The 19,020-nt window shown below is 54.7% G+C and overlaps 1 protein-coding gene across 1 annotated transcript in view; it reads right to left on the bottom strand.

The window, feature by feature from the left end:
* LOC143973736 (uncharacterized) overlaps positions 1-14,282 on the bottom strand; it is a gene marked incomplete in the record, with an annotated part of 54,195 nt that extends 39,913 nt beyond the window's left edge. Inside the window, 6 exon segments of the mRNA XM_077474573.1 lie at positions 1,770-2,036; positions 2,038-2,348; positions 4,937-5,020; positions 5,023-5,062; positions 8,969-9,590; positions 14,172-14,282. Coding sequence (XP_077330699.1) covers positions 1,770-2,036; positions 2,038-2,348; positions 4,937-5,020; positions 5,023-5,062; positions 8,969-9,574 — 1,308 coding nt within the window.
* Between the last annotated feature and the right edge of the window lie 4,738 nt (positions 14,283-19,020).

The following is a 19,020-nucleotide window of genomic DNA, read 5'->3' as shown; positions in this document are numbered from 1 at the left end:
AGAGAAGAGAAGAGGGGGCGGAAGAGAGAAGAGAAGAGAGGGGGCGGAAGAGAGAAGAGGGGGCGGAAGAGAGAAGAGGGGGCGGAAGAGAGAAGAGGGGAGGAGGCGGAAGAGAGAAGAGAAGAGGGGGCGGAAGAGAGAAGAGAAGAGGGGGCGGAAGAGAGAAGAGAAGAGGAGGGTGGAGAGAAAGAAGAGGAGGGTGGAGAGAAAGAAGAGAAGAGGGGGGTGGAGATAGAGAGAGAGAGAGAGAGAGAGAGAGAGAGAGAGAGAGAAAAGAGAGGGAGGAAGAAAGAGGAGAGGGAGAGAAAAGAGGAGGGGGAGGAATAGAGAGAGGGGGGGAGAAGCGAGGAGGGGGAGGAATAGAGAGAGGGGGGGAGAAGCGAGGAGGGGGAGGAATAGAGAGAGGGGGGAGAAGCGAGGAGGGGGAGGAATAGAGAGAGGGGGGGAGAAGCGAGGAGGGGGAGCAATAGAGAGGGGGGAGAAGCGAGGAGGGGGAGCAATAGAGAGGGGGGAAAAGAGAGGAGGGGGCGGGGAGAGAGAGAGAGAGAGAGAGAGAGAGAGAGAGAGAGAGAGAGAGAGAAAAGAGAGGAGGGGGAGGAAGAGAGAAGGAGGGAGAGAGAGAGAGGAGGAAAGGGGAGAAAGAGAGGGGAGGAAAGGGGAGAAAGAGAGGGGAGGAAAGGGGAGAAAGAGAGGGAAGGGGGAGAAAGAGAGGGAAGGGGGAGAAAGAGAGGGAAGGGGGAGAAAGAGAGGGAAGGGAGAGGAAGAGAGAGGGAAGGGGGAGGAAGAGAGAGAAGAGAGGGAAGGGGGAGAAAGAGAGAGAAGAGAGGGAAAGGGGGAGGAAGAGAGAGAAGAGAGGGAAGGGGGAGGAAGAGAGAGAAGGGGGAGGAAGAGAGAGAAGGGGAGGAAGAGAGGAAGGGGGAGGAAGAGGGAGAAGGGGGAGGAAGAGGGGAGAAGGGGGAGGAAGAGGGAGAAGGGGGAGGAAGAGGGAGAAGGGGGAGGAAGAGGGAGAAGGGGGAGGAAGAGAGAGAAGGGGGGAGGAAGAGAGAGAAGGGGGGAGGAAGAGAGAGAAGGGGGGAGGAAGAGAGGGAAGGGGGGAGGAAGAGAGGGAAGGGGGGAGGAAGAGAGGGAAGGGGGAGGAAGAGAGGGAAGGGGGAGGAAGAGAGGGAAGGGGGGAGGAAGAGAGGGAAGGGGGAGGAAGAGAGGAAGGGGAGGAAGAGAGGGGAAGGGGGAGGAGAGGGGAAGAGAAGAGGGGGGGAAGAGAGAGAAGGGAGGAAGAGAGAGAAGGGGAGGAAGAGAGAGAAGGGGGAGGGAGAGAGAAGGGGGAGGAAGAGAGAGAAGGGGAGGAAGAGAGAGAAGGGGAGGAAGAGAGAGAAGGGGAGGAAGAGGAGAAGGGGAGGAAGAGAGAGAAGGGGGGAGAGAGGAGAGAGGGGAGGGGAGAGAGGGAGGAAGGGGGGAGGGAAGAGGGAGGAAGAGAGGAAAGAGAGAGAAAGAGAGGGAAGAGGAGGAGAGAGGGAAGAGGGAGGAGGGAGGAAGAGAGGAGGGGTAGGAAGAGAGGGGGAGGTTAGGAAGGGAGGAGGGAAGAGAGAGGGGGGGAGGAGGTTCAGGCTACCCCCTCCCCCCGACCTCGCCTCTCCCTGGTGGGGCATGTAATGAGGACCTGTGATAGAACACTCTACTACAAGCACAACTCGCTGACACTAAACAAGAGCAGGCCTCTAAATAGCAGCACCCGGTGTCCTTTCAATGTACTGACCAAACCTTTAACCCACCTCTTCCTGGTGGACCTTCTGGTGTTTCAGCAGCTCGGAGCGCCATCGGAAGCCTTTCTTGCAGTCAGTGCACTGGAAAGGCTTCTCTCCTGTGTGGGTCTTCTGGTGGGTGCTCAGGTGCTGCCTCTGTACGAAGCTCTTGCCGCACTGTGCGCAGTGATAGGGGCGCTCACCGGTGTGAATGCGTTCGTGAATAAGCAGCGACGTGTGGCGCCGGAAACACTTCCCGCACACATTACAAATGTACGATCGTTCTCCGAGGTGGGCCCTGCAGGTGGGCCTTCAACGTTCGCTTGTTGTAAAAGACCTTGCTGCATTCCGCGCAGGCGTGCGGCCGCTGGGCGTTACCGGCTTCCGAGCGGTCCAGGAACTTCATCCGGATCTTATCCACCCCCTCTGTAAAAGATGGCGCCTTCCCCTCAGCCAGGTCCAGCGTCTGAGTCAGCGGCACTTCCCCTCCACCCGCCGCCTCCTCGGCGCACAGCGGTAGGTTATTCGTACAATCGCCACCCAGGCTGGGAGCGCCGGCCACCTCTGCCGAGGTCTTCTCACCGATGGCTTTCTCTACCAGTCCCTCACCTGGATAGGAGACAAGACAGTGCAGATTAGGGACGCAGAATACATCACATGGGAGGAAAGTACACACACTCACATAATTATAGGTAGGGTTACACTGATACCGGCGAGACCTAGTAGCGATACTTTGGGTCAAGTATTCACTGATACCGAGCACCGATACTTTGCGGTGCAATCTGAGTCAATACAAAATAAATGGGCTTAAATAGCACTGAAAAGAAGCTCCTGCAGCAGGAGCGGCATACTGCCGACTGGCCCATGCGCCTTCTGCTTCCTGGAAAAAAAAAAAAAACCTTCTCCTGTCTTACCTGGGGCTTGGGCTGGAGGAAGCGTGCAGCTTTGTATGGACACAGAGCGAGACTGATGAGCATGGAACAGGTACGTGCTCTTGACAGCCCCCAGTGGCGACTTTAGGCATGACAACATTTATTTTAAAAGAGAAGCCACAAGAATTGGAAATCTCCCTTACTTTATATCCAGCTGCAGGGTTCTGTGGTTAAAACCAGACAGGACGCAATCCTTCACCACTCACGATGGGCTCCGTTTAAAAAAAACCTTCAGGGACCAGGGCCCCTTTTTATCGGGGGGGGGGTCCCACACCCCTGGACCTGTAAAGCACCCCGCCAGGAAAATGGCTGAAAAAAAAGCTAAAGCACTGGATCCCGGGGTCCAGCTATTTAAAAAGAGAAGTGTTGAAGGCAAAAAATGTTGTTTCTTCCGCCACGAGGCCCGGGTACCATTCAATTCAGCCTGAACCGACATTTTGAATGGATCCGGATGCATGGCTTGCGCCAGCAAGATTTTTTCCCGTGAAGCTCAGCACAGCACGTCTTTACTCGTGACCAACACCTAAGACACTGGCGAAAAAACTGAGATACGGTAAGGGGAGGGGTTATTCAGCCACAACTCCTTGGGGGGGGGGGGGGGGGGGAGCTACCAAAAAGAGGATGGTTCCTCCCTCTACACCAGAGGTCCCCGAGCCCCCAGGCCATGGTCTGCGAGGAAGCAGGTCACACAGCAGGGAGCAAGATTTGTAATCCACGTGGAAACGGAGCAGGGGGTAGTGTGGTGCATGATTCAGTGCATCACATGGTCCCCCCCTTTCTTTTTTTTTTGTCCAAACTTTATTTCAAGTGTACAAAACATACACTTCATTCATGGCAAAATACAGCAGCACGATACTCTGAGTTGCTGTACATTGCCATGTGATTTGGCACGGTGCGCCTCAATAAAATGCAGCGTTGCCTGTATTTTAGAGCAGCCATAGGTAAAATGACCTCCTGTGTGTACATGTGGTGACACACAGGAAGAAAAAAACCTGAAGAGGTTAAAGCAGGGCTCCACAAACCCCAGGCGCCAAGAAATTTCGAATCCTCCCCACCCCCCAAACCTCGTTATGTATCCCGGGTTCTGCATGCCCATCTGCAAGCCAGCAGCCACCCACAGCATGGTGCCAGGCCAGCCAGCCAGCAGCCACCCACAGCATGGTGCTAGGCCAGCCAGCAGCCACCCACAGCATGGTGCCAGGCCAGCCAGCCAGCAGCCACCCACAGCATGGTGCCAGGCCAGCCAGCCAGCCAGCAGCCACCCACAACATGGTGCCAGGCCAGCCAGCAGCCACCCACGGCATGGTGCCAGGCCAGCCAGCCAGCGGCCACCCACGGCATGGTGCCAGGCCAGCCAGCCAGCAGCCACCCACGGCATGGTGCCAGGCCAGCCAGCCAGCAGCCACCCACAGCATGGTGCCAGGCCAGCCAGCAGCCACCCACAGCATGGCGCCAGGCCGGCGGCAACCCACAGCATGGTGCCAGGCCAGCCAGCATCCACCCACAGCATGGTGCCAGGCCAGCCAGCAGCCACCCACAGCATGGTGCCAGGGCAGCCAGCCAGCAGCCACCCACAGCATGGTGCCAGGGCAGCCAGCCAGCAGCCACCCACAGCATGGTGCCAGGGCAGCCAGCCAGCAGCCACCCACAGCATGGTGCCAGGGCAGCCAGCCAGCAGCCACCCACAGCATGGTGCCAGGGCAGCCAGCCAGCAGCCACCCACAGAATGGTGCCAGGGCAGCCAGCCAGCAGCCACCCACAGAATGGTGCCAGGGCAGCCAGCCAGCAGCCACCCACAGAATGGTGCCAGGGCAGCCAGCCAGCAGCCACCCACAGCATGGTGCCAGGGCAGCCAGCCAGCAGCCACCCACAGCATGGTGCCAGGGCAGCCAGCCAGCAGCCACCCAGAGCATGGTGTCAGGCAAGCCAGCAGCCACCCACTCACAGCAAGTTGCCAGGCTGGCCAGGCAGCCAGCATCAGTTTTCATACAGGTATGGTGTGAATAACGAGCTCTTAATGTTTACAATGTTAATAAACTTTAACATGTTCAGTTTATACCAGATTTGTGTAGAAAATTGTGTTTATTTTTCAAAACTTTAAATGTACAAAATATCGGCACCTGATATCGGCCTGAAAAGTGTCCGAAGAGTCGGTATGGTATTGGCCCTGAATAAAATGATATTGGGTGACCCCTAATATTGAATCTTTCACGGTGTGCTGGCGAGTCAGTGAAGCCGGCTTTATCACCGGGCGACGGGTCTTACCGAGCGAGATGAGCGTCTCCGAGGTCTCCTTCATCACATTCCTGTACAGCTCCTTCTGCCACTCCTCCAGCTCCATCCATTCTCCTTAGAGAACGAGGCCGCCAGGTCATCGAACCCCACCGAGGACTGCAACACAAAACACCACATTTCATCTGCCAGGGACGAGAGCCTTCTCTTTATTCATTTTACAAATATTAAAGCTTTTTGTGTGACAAAATCCCTTTCTGCTGCCCCAAAAAAAGTAACCCCGTGCCCAGGCTACGCACATTCAAATACTTAATGTTGAACCAGCTGGGCAGGTTTCTAATTTTGCCCATAGCTCCTTCCTTTATACACAATGCAACCGGTCTAGATTCTGCCAATACAGTAATAAAAACTGTATGTGGGCAGAGGTGCGGGGGGTGCTGGTGTATGCAGTACTGTATGTGGGCAGAGGTGCGGGGGGTGCTGGTGTATGCAGTACTGTATGTGGTCAGAGGTGCGGGGGGTGCTGGTGTATGCAGGGACTGTATGTGGGTAGAGGTGCGGGGGTGCTGGTGTATTCAGTACTGTATGTGGGCAGAGGTGTGGGGGTGCTGGTGTATGCAGTACTGTATGTGGGCAGAGGTGCGGGGGGTGCTGGTGTATGCAGGACTGTATGTGGGCAGCGGTGAGGGGGAGTGCTGGTGTATGCAGTACTGTATGTGGGCAGAGGTGCGGGGGTGCTGGTGTATTCAGTACTGTATGTGGGCAGCGGTGAGGGGGAGTGCTGGTGTATACAGTACTGTATGTGGGCAGAGGTGCGGGGGGCGCTGGTGTATTCAGTACTGTATGTGGTCAGAGGTGCGGGGGCGCTGGTGTATTCAGTACTGTATGTGGTCAGAGGTGGCGGGGGGCGCTGGTGTATACAGTACTGTATGTGGGCAGAGGTGCGGGGGGCGCTGGTGTATACAGTACTGTATGTGGGCAGAGGTGCGGGGGGCGCTGGTGTATGCAGTACTGTATGTAGGCAGAGGTGCGGGGGGCGCTGGTGTATACAGTACTGTATGTGGGCAGAGGTGCGGGGGGCGCTGGTGTATGCAGTACTGTATGTGGGCAGAGGTGTGGGGGTGCTGGTGTATGCAGTACTGTATGTGGCCAGAGGTGCGGGGGGCGCTGGTGTATACAGTACTGTATGTGGGCAGAGGTGCGGGGGGTGCTGGTGTATGCAGTACTGTATGTGGCCAGAGGTGTGGGGGGTGCTGGTGTATGCAGTACTGTATGTGGGCAGAGGTGTGGGGGTGCTGGTGTATGCAGTACTGTATGTGGGCAGAGGTGCGGGGGGCGCTGGTGTATGCAGTACTGTATGTGGGCAGAGGTGTGGGGGTGCTGGTGTATGCAGTACTGTATGTGGCCAGAGGTGTGGGGGTGCTGGTGTATGCAGTACTGTATGTGGCGAGAGCCGCAGGTGTACTTTGCATTTTACAGAAGTGATAGCCAGCTCCTGTGTCCAAGATGGCAGTGCAGGAAAAAATAAATAAAATACTATACTGTGCCCAGATCGCACCACTATGGTAAAATGGCAATTTTGGATCTAAAACACAGCTGCCATTGGGATTCAACATGAACACAGTCTTGGGTTCCAGGATACTTCTGTGTTTCATTAACTTTTTTTTTTAAATCAACTTTATTGCTATCACAATAACGCTATGAATGACAGGTCCTCTTTATGGAAATATCTGGGGTCTGTTAGACCTCAGATCTCTCCATTGCCCTCCAAAGCAACTTATTAAGCCAAGATCGATTTCATCGGCTGCTTTATTAGCTGGTTAAAAAAAAAAAAAAAAAATGACCGAAACTGGAAGTGACAAAATCCTTGTTGTTTCTGGTTTTATATATCATAGAGAGGATCAGGGACCGGACTCTCCTCCATGGTCTCTATGGTCACAGCCGGGAGCTGTAGGAGGGTGCCGCCCCTTTCTGTCACTTGTAAAAAGAACAACTGAGCGGCTGTTTAGCTGCTCTGATCACTTTTACTGTCAGTAAAATGAAAAAGGCTTGGGTCTTACAGTTCATGTGATGTGTAAAGGCAGGCGTCTCAATACATTTGGTAACACAGTGTGTAATAAATGTAATATATATAAAAAAATATGTATGTATTTACAGTGTCTTGCAAAAGTATTCACCCCCCTTGACTTTTTACCTATTTTGTTACATTCCAGCCTTTAGTTTGATGTTTTTTTCATCTGAATTCTATGTGATGGATCAGAACACAATAGTCTAAGTTGAAGTAAAATTAGTTGCTGAAAGTAAAAATATTAACATAACACTGACATAAAAAACTGATAAATTGTCATGTGTGTATGTATTCACCCCTTTGTTATGAAGCCCATAAAAAGCTCTGGTGCCACCAAATACCTTCAAAAGTCACATAATTAGTGAAATTATGTCACCTGTGTGCAATCTAAGTGTCACATGATCTGTCATTACATAGACACACCTTTTTGAAAGGCCCCAGAGGCGGCAACACCTAAGCAAGAGGCACCACTAACCAAACACTGCCCTGAAGACCAAGGAACTCTCCAAACAAGTAAGGGACAATGTTGTTGAGAAGTACAAGTCAGGGTTAAGTTATAAAAAATATCCAAATCTTTGATGATCCCCTAGGAGCGCCATTAAATCTATCATAACCAAATGGAAAGAACATGGCACAACAGCAAACCTGCCAAGAGACGGGCGCACACCAAAACTCATGGACCGGGCAAGGAGGGCATTAATCAGAGAGGAGCACAGAGACCTAAGGTAACCCTGGAGGAGCTGCAGAGTTCCACAGCAGAGACTGGAGTATCTGTACATAGGAGGAGAATAAGCCGTACGCTCCATAGAGTTGGGCTTTATTGCAAAGGGGCCAGAAGAAAGACATTACTTTCATCAAAAAACAAAATGGAGCGTTATGAGTTTGCGAAAAAAGGCATGTGGGAGACTCCCAAAATGTATGGAGGAAGGTGATCTGGTCTGATGTATGGAGGAAGGTGATCTGGTCTGATGTATGGAGGAAGGTGATCTGGTCTGATGTATGGAGGAAGGTGATCTGGTCTGATGTATGGAGGAAGGTGATCTGGTTTGATGTACGGAGGAAGGTGATCTGGTCTGATGTATGGAGGAAGGTGCTCTGGTCTGATGTATGGAGGAAGGTGATCTGCTCTGATGTATGGAGGAAGGTGATCTGGTCTGATGTATGGAGGAAGGTGATCTGGTCTGATGTATGGAGGAAGGTGATCTGGTTTGATGTATGGAGGAAGGTGATCTGCTCTGATGTATGGAGGAAGGTGATCTGGTCTGATGTATGGAGGAAGGTGATCTGCTCTGATGTATGGAGGAAGGTGATCTGGTCTGATGTATGGAGGAAGGTGATCTGGTCTGATGTATGGAGGAAGGTGATCTGGTCTGATGTATGGAGGAAGGTGATCTGGTTTGATGTACGGAGGAAGGTGATCTGGTCTGATGTATGGAGGAAGGTGCTCTGGTCTGATGTATGGAGGAAGGTGATCTGCTCTGATGTATGGAGGAAGGTGATCTGGTCTGATGTATGGAGGAAGGTGATCTGGTCTGATGTACGGAGGAAGGTGCTCTGGTCTGATGTATGGAGGAAGGTGATCTGCTCTGATGTATGGAGGAAGGTGATCTGCTCTGATGTATGGAGGAAGGTGATCTGGTCTGATGTATGGAGGAAGGTGCTCTGGTCTGATGTATGGAGGAAGGTGATCTGGTCTGATGTATGGAGGAAGGTGATCTGCTCTGATGTATGGAGGAAGGTGATCTGCTCTGATGTATGGAGGAAGGTGATCTGGTCTGATGTATGGAGGAAGGTGCTCTGGTCTGATGTATGGAGGAAGGTGATGATCTTTGTCATTGCTGCACTCTTACCCTGTTCTTCTCAGTTCTCCATAACACCTAACTCAGAGAAAAAGAGAAGGTGAGGTGTTCTGTAGTCCCGGTGTAGGGTGACAACGCATTTACCGCACGTACACAGACACCCCTCCCCCCCGGGTCACACTAGTTCTGGGCTCTCACCTTGTCAGTGTGGTTCTTCTGATGTTTGAGGAGCTCAGACCTCCAGCGGAATCCCTTGCCGCACTCTATACACTGGAAAGGCTTCTCTCCGGTGTGCGTGCGTTGGTGGGTGGTGAGGTGCTGCCGCTGCACGAAGCTTTTCCCGCACTGCGTGCACTGATACGGGCGCTCCCCGGTGTGGATTCGGGCGTGGATCAGGAGGGAGGTGTGCCTGCGGAAGCTCTTCCCGCAGATGCTGCAGGTGTAGGTTTTCTCCTCGGCGTGCGCCTTCTCGTGTTTGGCCAGGTCCGTGCTGCGCAGGAAGCATTTGCCGCACTGCCCGCAGGTAAAGTTCCGCTCGCCGGACGGCCTCCTCTGCCGCGGCTTGGCGTTCTTTTTAGGCGGGAAGCTCGCGTCGTAGTCCAGGCGCGGCGGGGCGCCGTCCCCGATCTGGATCTCCTGCTCCACCGCCAGCTGCGTTCCTAAATGATAATCCACCAGGCAGTCCATGGGTTCCCCCATCACTGCCTCGTCCATCTGCGGCTCGCTCTTCAGCTGCACCTCATCCAGTATGATGTCCGGGGACTCGACCTTCACCACCTCTGTGCCCACATTCTTGTCTTCCATGGTGGCCCCTCACCTACTGCAAAAGGAGAGACCAAACACATTACTACCAAAGAGACGCAAAAGATCAATCTGCTTATATTTCCCCCTCCCTGGGTCCTCATTCACCCTCATCTACATGCCGGAAACATTTCTAAACCTTTCCGCTTTCATCTCATCTCTTATTTTAGGCCCAGCGATTCCCATCACTGGGTCCCTTTGCTTGTCTATGCAAACCCCTTCAGGACCGTCCACCAGTTATACTGCAGCAGGGTGGCCCCGATGTGCCAGATCATGTATGTCATGTCACATTATTTTAGGGTGGGGGTGGGGGTGGCGTATGAGAGAGGCGCCCGCCGCACCGGCTGTGCTGCCATTTGCTACAGCACAAGCCGATCTGCGGGTACCGGCCAACGATTTATGGCTTGTAACCACCAACTGAACTGGCTGAGCGAATGACAGAAGAGAGCTCTGTGTAGGCAAACAAAAGATGAGGGGGAACCGAAAAAGGGAGAAGAGAAAAAAAAAAAAAAAAGGAGGAGAAGAGAGAAAAAAAAAAGAGAAGAGAAAAAAAAAAAAAGAGAAGAGAAAAAAAAAAAGGAAGGAGGAAAAAAAAGGAGAAGAGAGAAAAAAAAACGAGGAGAAGAGGGTGGGGGGGGGGGGGGCCTATGAGCGAGGCGCCCGCCGCACCGGCTGTGCTGCCATTTGCTACAGCACAAGCCGATCTGCGGGTACCGGCCAATGATTTATGGCTTGCACCCACCAACTGAACTGGCTGAGCGAATGACAGAAGAGAGCTCTGTGTAGGCAAACAAAAGATAAGGGGAAACCAAAAAGAGAGAAGAAGAGAGAAAAAAAAATAGAAAAACAAGAAGAGAAAAATAAAAAAAAAGGAGGAGAAGAGAGAGAAAAAAAAAAGAAGAGGAAAAAAAAAAGGAGAGGAGAAAAAAAAGAGAAGAGAAAAAAAAAAGGAGAAGAAAAAAAAGGAGAAGAAAAAAAAAAAAAAAAAGAGAGAGAGAGAAAAAAAAGAGGAGAAGAGGGTAGGGGGGCGTATGAGCGAGGTGCCTGCCGCACCGGCTGTGCTACCATTTGCTACAGCACAAGGCGATCAGTGGGTATTGGTGTTTTGTCATATAACGTCCTCCATCCGATAGTGTCCGCTGTGTACTGCGCATGCGCAGTACACAGCAACACAGATTCCGAAAATTGCCGAGGATGAACGGCGCCTGCGCCGTGAGTCCAGGTTCTAGCCCCACCATCTGAAGCTCGCCCGTGAGGGGCCCTCTAATATTCACAACCCTATGTCCGCTTGGATGGTGGGGCTACCACCTCCACTCGCGGCGCAGGCGCCGTTCAGCTTCGGAGATTTTCCGAAGCTTCGTCTGCTCTGTACTGCGCATGCGCAGTACGGGGCGGACGCTATATGATGGCTGGACACTATACGGCAGAACAGGGGCACCCACCAACTGAACTGGCTGAGCGAATGATAGAAGAGAGCTCTGTGTAGGCAAAGAAAAGATGAGGGGAAACCGAAAAGAGAGGAGAAGAGAAAAAAAAACAAGAAGAGAAAAAAAAAAAAGTGAAGAGAAAATAAAGCAAAGCACATAAACCCGAGGTAAGTATAGTAACAAGTCCTAGTTACAATCTCAGAACGCCCAATAAGAGGATAATATGCGCCCGGTCTAAACTAGGTGGCATGTTCACCAATGCCAGGAGCCTGGCGGACAAGATGGGTGAACTGGAGATACTGTTGTACGAGGAGGATTTGGATTTTGTGGGAATTTCAGAGACCTGGTTCAACAACTCTCATGATTGAATGGTTGCCAGCCAAGGTAATTCCTTTTATCGCAGGGATAGAGAGGGTAAAAAAATGGGGGGGGGGGGTATGCCTGTATATCGAGAATAATGTACAAGTGAATGTGAGCGATGACTAGGAGGGGTAGGGAGGAGGTGGAATCCTTATGGGTAGAGCTCCAAAGGGATGAAGCTAAGGGGAAAATAATACTGGTATTATGCTATAGGCCCCCTATCCTGAGGGGGGAGGGAGAGACGGACCTCCTATCACAATTTGGATTAGCAGTAAGGATGGGAAGTGTTATCATAATGGGGGATTTTAATTATCCAGACATAGACTGGGCGGAGGGAACCGCACATTCATCTAAGGCTCGCCAGTTCCTAAATGTCTTGCAGGACAATCTCATGGGTCAGATGGTAGACGCACCAACTAGAAATAAAGTGTTACTGGATCTACTGATTACCAACAATACAGACCTGATCACGGATGTGGAAATACGGGGCAATTTATGGAACAGCGATCACAGGTCAATTGGATTCAGTATAAATCACAGAAATAGGAAACATAAGGGGAATACAAAGACACTGAATTTAAAAAGAGCCAACTTCCCTAAACTACGAACCTTACTAGAAGGCATAAATTGGGATAAAATCTTAGGAACAAAGAACACGGAGGAGAGATGGGTTTTCTTTAAGAACATATTAAATAAGGGCATTAGCCAATGCATCCCATTGGGTAATAAATTTAAAAGAGCCAACAAAAGTCCTGGATGGCTTAACTCCAATGTAAAAATCCATATAAAAGCAAAAGAGAAGGCCTTCAAAAAATACAAGGCTGAGGGATCATCATCAGCATTCAGACTTTATAAAGAATGCGACAAGAAATGTAAGGGTGTAATAAGGACGGCTAAGATAGAACATGAAAGACACATAGCGGAGGAGAGCAAAAACAAATCCCAAGAAATTCTTTAACTATGTAAACGGTAAATAAGGGAGGACAGACCATATTGGCCCCATAAAGAATGAGGAAGGACATCTGGTTACAAAGGTTGGGGAGATGGCTATACCGTCGCTATTGTGGGCAGTTTTAACCTTTTCTCAGCCGCTAGCGTGGGGTAAAAGTGCCCCCCCCCCCCCCCCCGGAATCAGCCGAAATGCGTCGCAAATCCGCCGTCGCTATGGGCAACACAGGGTGAAAGGGGTGTAAGAGCGGCAAGGATGTGGAATTCCCTTCCACAGGTGGTGGTCTCAGCGGGGAGCATTGATAATTTTAAAAAACTATTAGATAATCACCTGAATGACCACAACATACAGAGATATACAATGTAATACTGACATATAATCACACACATGGGTTGGACTTGATGGACTTCTGTCTTTTTTTCAACCTCACCAAATATGTAACTATGAAAAACGAGAAGGGGGAGGAGAAGAGGGGGGGCGAGGAGAGGGGGGGGACGAGGAGAGGGGGGGGACGAGGAGAGGGGGGGGACGAGGAGAGGGGGGGGACGAGGAGAGGGGGGGGGACGAGGAGAGGGGGGGGACGAGGAGGGGGGGGACGAGGAGAGGGGGGGACGAGGAGAGGGGGGGACGAGGAGAGGGGGGGACGAGGAGAGGGGGGGGACGAGGAGAGGGGGGGACGAGGAGAGGGGGGGGGCGAGGAGAGGGGGGGGCACCAGGAGAAGGGGGGGGGGCAGTCTGCATGTCACATGTACATAGATTGGGGGATATTATATGTGTATATATATATATATATATATAATGGAGGGTGTTCATGTATATATAGATTGGGGGATATGATGGGGGGCGTAAATGTATATAGAGGGGGATATGATGGTATATAGAATATATGATGGGGGAGGGTATTCATGTATATAGAGTGGGGGATATATATATATATATATATATGATGGGGCGGGTGTACCTGTATATAGTGGGGGGGATATGATGGTATATAGAATATATGATGGGGGAGGGTATATATAGTGGGGGATATGAGATATATATATATGATGGGGGAGGGTGTGTGTACACACACACACATATATATATATATATATATATAGTGGGGGATATGATGGTATATAGCATTTATGATGGGGGAGGGTATACATGTATATATAGCGGGGGGATATATATATATATATATATAATGGGGTAGGGTACACATGGATATATAGCGGGGGATATATATATATATAATGGGGGAGGGTATACATGTATATATAGTGGGGGATATGATGGTATATAGCATATATGATGGGGGAGGGCATACATGTATATATAGTGGGGGGATATGATGGTATATAGCATATATGATGGGGGAGGGTATACATGTATATATAGTGGGGGATATGATGGTATATAGCATATATGATGGGGGAGGGTATACATGCATATATAGTGGGGGATATGATGGTATATAGCATATATGATGGGGGAGGGCATACATGTATATATAGTGGGGGGATATGATGGTATATAGCATATATGATGGGGGAGGGTATACATGCATATATAGTGGGGGGATATGATGGTATATAGCATATATGATGGGGGAGGGTATACATGCATATATAGTGGGGGGGATATGATGGTATATATGATGGGGGAGGGTATACATGTATATATAGTGGGGGATATGATGGTATATAGCATATATGATGGGGGAGGGTATACATGCATATATAGTGGGGGGATATGATGGTATATAGCATATATGATGGGGGGAGGGTATTCTGTACAGTCTGTGTATGGAGTATATGATCAGACCAAACACATATATAGTATATACTCGGATCTCTCGGATACACATCCCCGGCCTCACCTCTCCTCCTCCCCCCGGGCTCAGGTCCTCTTCCTCCGGTCTCTCCTCCCCTGACAGGCCGCCCCTCTCCCCCACACTACTACTTCCGGTACATTGTACAAATCACACCCACTTCCGCCGCATGTTCCCGCCTCTCCTCTGAGACCATCAGCACCGCCCATTACGTCACTGTCCCCGCCCCCAGTACTCCTGCCTATCACGAGTGTGTCCTACTAATCTCTTCCCCCGGTAACCGAAAAAAAACAAATGGTTCCTAGACGGAGCTGGTGTTGTGCCTCAATAATAGTACATACACAGACAGTTCCTCTCGGTGTTCCATGAAATAAAGTCTCCTCTGCTACTACTGCGCATGTGCAGATTTCAGACAAGATAAACAGAGCGCAGAGAGGCTGCAGACTGACCCCCTCACCCACCCAATGATCGTCTGCGAGACACACCGAGATACCTGTCTACATGGGGGGTGCGCAGTCTGGGTGTGACGGGGGGGCGCAGTCTGGGTGTGACGGGGGAGCAGTCCGGGTGTGACGGGGGAGCAGTCTGGGTGTGACGGGGGGCAGTCTGGGTGTAACGGGGGGCGCAGTCTGGGTGTGACGGGGGGCAGTCTGGGTGTGACGGGGGGCAGTCTGGGTGTGACGGGAGGGCGCAGTCTGGGTGTGACGGGGGGCAGTCTGGGTGTAACGGGGGGCGCAGTCTGGGTGTGACGGGGGGGGCGCAGTCTGGGTGTGACGGGGGGCAGTCTGGGTGTGACGGGAGGGGGCAGTCTGGGTGTGACGGGAGGGGGCAGTCTGGGTGTGACGGGAGGGGGCAGTCTGGGTGTGACGGGGGCGCAGTCTGGGTGTGACGGGGGGCGCAGTTTGGGTGTGACGGGGGGGCGCAGTCTGGGTGTGACGGGGGGGCGCAGTCTGGGTGTGACGGGGGGGCGCAGTCTGGGTGTGACGGGGGGGCGCAGTCTGGGTGTGACGGGAGGGGGCAGTCTGGGTGTGACGGGAGGGGGCAGTCTGGGTGTGACGGGGGCGCAGTCTGGGTGTGACGGGGGCGCAGTCTGGGTGTGACGGGGGGGCGCAGTCTGGGTGTGACGGGGGCGCAGTCTGGGTGTGACGGGGGCGCAGTCTGGGTGTGACGGGGGCGCAGTCTGGGTGTAACGGGGGGCAGTCTGGGTGTAACGGGGGGCGCAGTCTGGGTGTGACGGGGGGCGCAGTCTGGGTGTGACGGGGGGCAGTCTGGGTGTGACGGGAGGGCGCAGTCTGGGTGTGACGGGGGGCAGTCTGGGTGTGACGGGAGGGGGCAGTCTGGGTGTAACGGGGGGCGCAGTCTGGGTGTGACGGGGGGGCGCAGTCTGGGTGTGACTGGGGGCAGTCTGGGTGTGACGGGAGGGGGCAGTCTGGGTGTGACTGGGGGCAGTCTGGGTGTGACGGGAGGGGGCAGTCTGGGTGTGACGGGAGGGGGCAGTCTGGGTGTGACGGGGGCGCGCAGTCTGGGTGTGACGGGGGGGCGCAGTCTGGGTGTGACGGGGGGGCGCAGTCTGGGTGTGACGGGGGGGCGCAGTCTGGGTGTGACGGGGGGGCGCAGTCTGGGTGTGACGGGAGGGGGCAGTCTGGGTGTGACGGGGGCGCAGTCTGGGTGTGACGGGGGGGCGCAGTCTGGGTGTGACGGGGGCGCAGTCTGGGTGTGACGGGGGGGGCAGTCTGGGTGTGACGGGAGGGGGCAGTCTGGGTGTGACGGGAGGGGGCAGTCTGGGTGTGACGGGGGCGCGCAGTCTGGGTGTGACGGGGGGGCGCAGTCTGGGTGTGACGGGGGGGCGCAGTCTGGGTGTGACGGGGGGGCGCAGTCTGGGTGTGACGGGAGGGGGCAGTCTGGGTGTGACGGGGGCGCAGTCTGGGTGTGACGGGGGCGCAGTCTGGGTGTGACGGGGGGGCGCAGTCTGGGTGTGACGGGGGCGCAGTCTGGGTGTGACGGGGGTGCGCAGTCTGGGTGTGACGGGGGGGCGCAGTCTGGGTGTGACGGGGGGGCGCAGTCTGGGTGTGACGGGAGGGGGCAGTCTGGGTGTGACGGGGGGGGCAGTCTGGGTGTGACGGGGGGCGCAGTCTGGGTGTGACGGGGGGGCGCAGTCTGGGTGTGACGGGGGGGCGCAGTCTGGGTGTGACGGGAGGGGGCAGTCTGGGTGTGACGGGAGGGGGCAGTCTGGGTGTGACGGGGGGGCGCAGTCTGGGTGTGACGGGGGGGCGCAGTCTGGGTGTGACGGGGGGGCGCAGTCTGGGTGTGACGGGAGGGGGCAGTCTGGGTGTGACGGGGGGGCAGTCTGGGTGTGACGGGGGGGCGCAGTCTGGGTGTGACGGGGGCGCAGTCTGGGTGTGACGGGGGGCAGTCTGGGTGTAACGGGGGGCGCAGTCTGGGTGTGACGGGGGGCAGTCTGGGTGTGACGGGAGGGCGCAGTCTGGGTGTGACGGGGGGCAGTCTGGGTGTGACGGGGGGCAGTCTGGGTGTGACGGGAGGGGGCAGTCTGGGTGTAACGGGGGGCGCAGTCTGGGTGTGACGGGGGGGCGCAGTCTGGGTGTGACGGGGGGGCGCAGTCTGGGTGTGACGGGAGGGGGCAGTCTGGGTGTGACGGGAGGGGGCAGTCTGGGTGTGACGGGGGCGCGCAGTCTGGGTGTGACGGGGGGGCGCAGTCTGGGTGTGACGGGGGGGCGCAGTCTGGGTGTGACGGGGGGGCGCAGTCTGGGTGTGACGGGGGGGCGCAGTCTGGGTGTGACGGGGGGGCGCAGTCTGGGTGTGACGGGGGGGCGCAGTCTGGGTGTGACGGGGGGGCGCAGTCTGGGTGTGACGGGGGCGCAGTCTGGGTGTGACGGGGGGGCGCAGTCTGGGTGTGACGGGGGGGCGCAGTCTGGGTGTGACGGGGGGCGCAGTCTGGGTGTGACGGGGGCGCAGTCTGGGTGTGACGGGGGCGCAGTCTGGGTGTGACGGGGGGCGCAGTCTGGGTGTGACGGGGGGCAGTCTGGGTGTGACGGGAGGGCGCAGTCTGGGTGTGACGGGGGGCAGTCTGGGTGTGACGGGAGGGCGCAGTCTGGGTGTGACGGGGGGCAGTCTGGGTGTGACGGGGGGCAGTCTGGGTGTGACGGGGGGCGCAGTCTGGGTGTGACGGGGGGGCGCAGTCTGGGTGTGACGGGAGGGGGCAGTCTGGGTGTGACGGGAGGGGGCAGTCTGGGTGTGACGGGAGGGGGCAGTCTGGGTGTGACGGGAGGGGGCAGTCTGGGTGTGACGGGGGCGCGCAGTCTGGGTGTGACGGGGGCGCGCAGTCTGGGTGTGACGGGGGGGCGCAGTCTGGGTGTGACGGGGGGGCGCAGTCTGGGTGTGACGGGGGGGCGCAGTCTGGGTGTGACGGGGGGGCGCAGTCTGGGTGTGACGGGGGGGCGCAGTCTGGGTGTGACGGGGGGGCGCAGTCTGGGTGTGACGGGGGGGAGCAGTCTGGGTGTGACGGGGGGGAGCAGTCTGGGTGTGACGGGGGCGCAGTCTGGGTGTGACGGGGGGGCGCAGTCTGGGTGTGACGGGGGGGCGCAGTCTGGGTGTGACGGGGGGGGGCAGTCTGGGTGTGACGGAGGGGGCAGTCTGGGTGTGACGGGGGGGCGCAGTCTGGGTGTGACGGGGGGGCGCAGTCTGGGTGTGACGGGGGGGCGCAGTCTGGGTGTGACGGGGGGGCGCAGTCTGGGTGTGACGGGGGGGCGCAGTCTGGGTGTGACGGGGGGCGCAGTCTGGGTGTGACGGGAGGGAGCAGTCTGGGTGAGACGGGGGGTGCGCAGTCTGGGTGTGACGGGAGGGGGCAGTCTGGGTGTGACGGGGGGGTGGGCACAGTCTGGGTGTGAGGGGAGGGTGCGCAGTTTGGATGTCACGGGGGGTGCGCAGTCTGGGTGTGACGGGGCGCAGTCTGGGTGTGACGGGGCGCAGTCTGGGTGTCACGGGGGGCGCACAGTCCCCCCTGTTTTCACTATAAACGAAATCCATTTCCAAAGGAATGTCCTCCTCCTCTGAGAGGGATGCAGCTGGTCTGATTGAGCCGTCAGAGGAAACTGTTGTTGCATAAAACACTTCAGTCCCTGGATATATCACACAGGAGGTTTTTTTTTTTTTCTTCTACCATTTGTAATTGATGTTATGATGTCTCTCCATAGTGGGTCTAAACGTAGCAGATCCCCATCCAGTGCTCAGGACCCTCTTGTTGAGGTGCAGGAGGTTGGGGATCAGGTAGATCTTCCCAAAGATTTGGAAGGCACTTATTTATCCTCTTCTGAGGATCCTAATATGGAAGGAGTAGCATCACAGAGACGGGTTGCTTGTGTACTCCCTTACTCAACCTTTTCGTTGCCTGCAGCGCAGGCTCTTGAGGAACCTGCCTCTAAAGGGGTTCATTAGAACCTCCTCCACCTGGGGATGTTTTTTCCTATTCATTCATGGCTAAAAAAAGCTTATGTATTCTGAATGGCAACATTTGGATAAACAATATTATCCTCCCAAGAAACTCCCAACACTATATCCTATGGAAGAGGATTTCTATAAGAAATGGGGGGGGGGGTTCCAGCAATTGATGCTGCAATTGCCTCAATGAACAAGAATCTCACATGTCTGGTGGAGAATGTTAACAGATCCAACAGATAAAAAGTTGGAATTTCTTTCTAAAAGTAATATGTCTTTAGCAAGTTCAGTAGCGCAGCCGGTTCTTGCAGCAATTGGTGTATCTCAGTCCATTAAGGAACAGTTTGTGGAGATACTTAAAATTCGGCCTGATCGGCAGGCCCAGCAATGGGCTGGTGTAATAGATTCACTATGTCTCACAGTAGATGCTATGAAAGATTCTATC

This window comes from Lithobates pipiens, unplaced genomic scaffold (assembly GCF_037356315.1).
Source record: "Lithobates pipiens isolate NorthernLeopardFrog02 unplaced genomic scaffold, aLitPip1_a1.2 Scaffold_94, whole genome shotgun sequence".
Lineage (NCBI taxonomy): Eukaryota > Metazoa > Chordata > Amphibia > Anura > Ranidae > Lithobates > Lithobates pipiens.
This window is presented reverse-complemented; position numbering and strand designations above follow the sequence as displayed.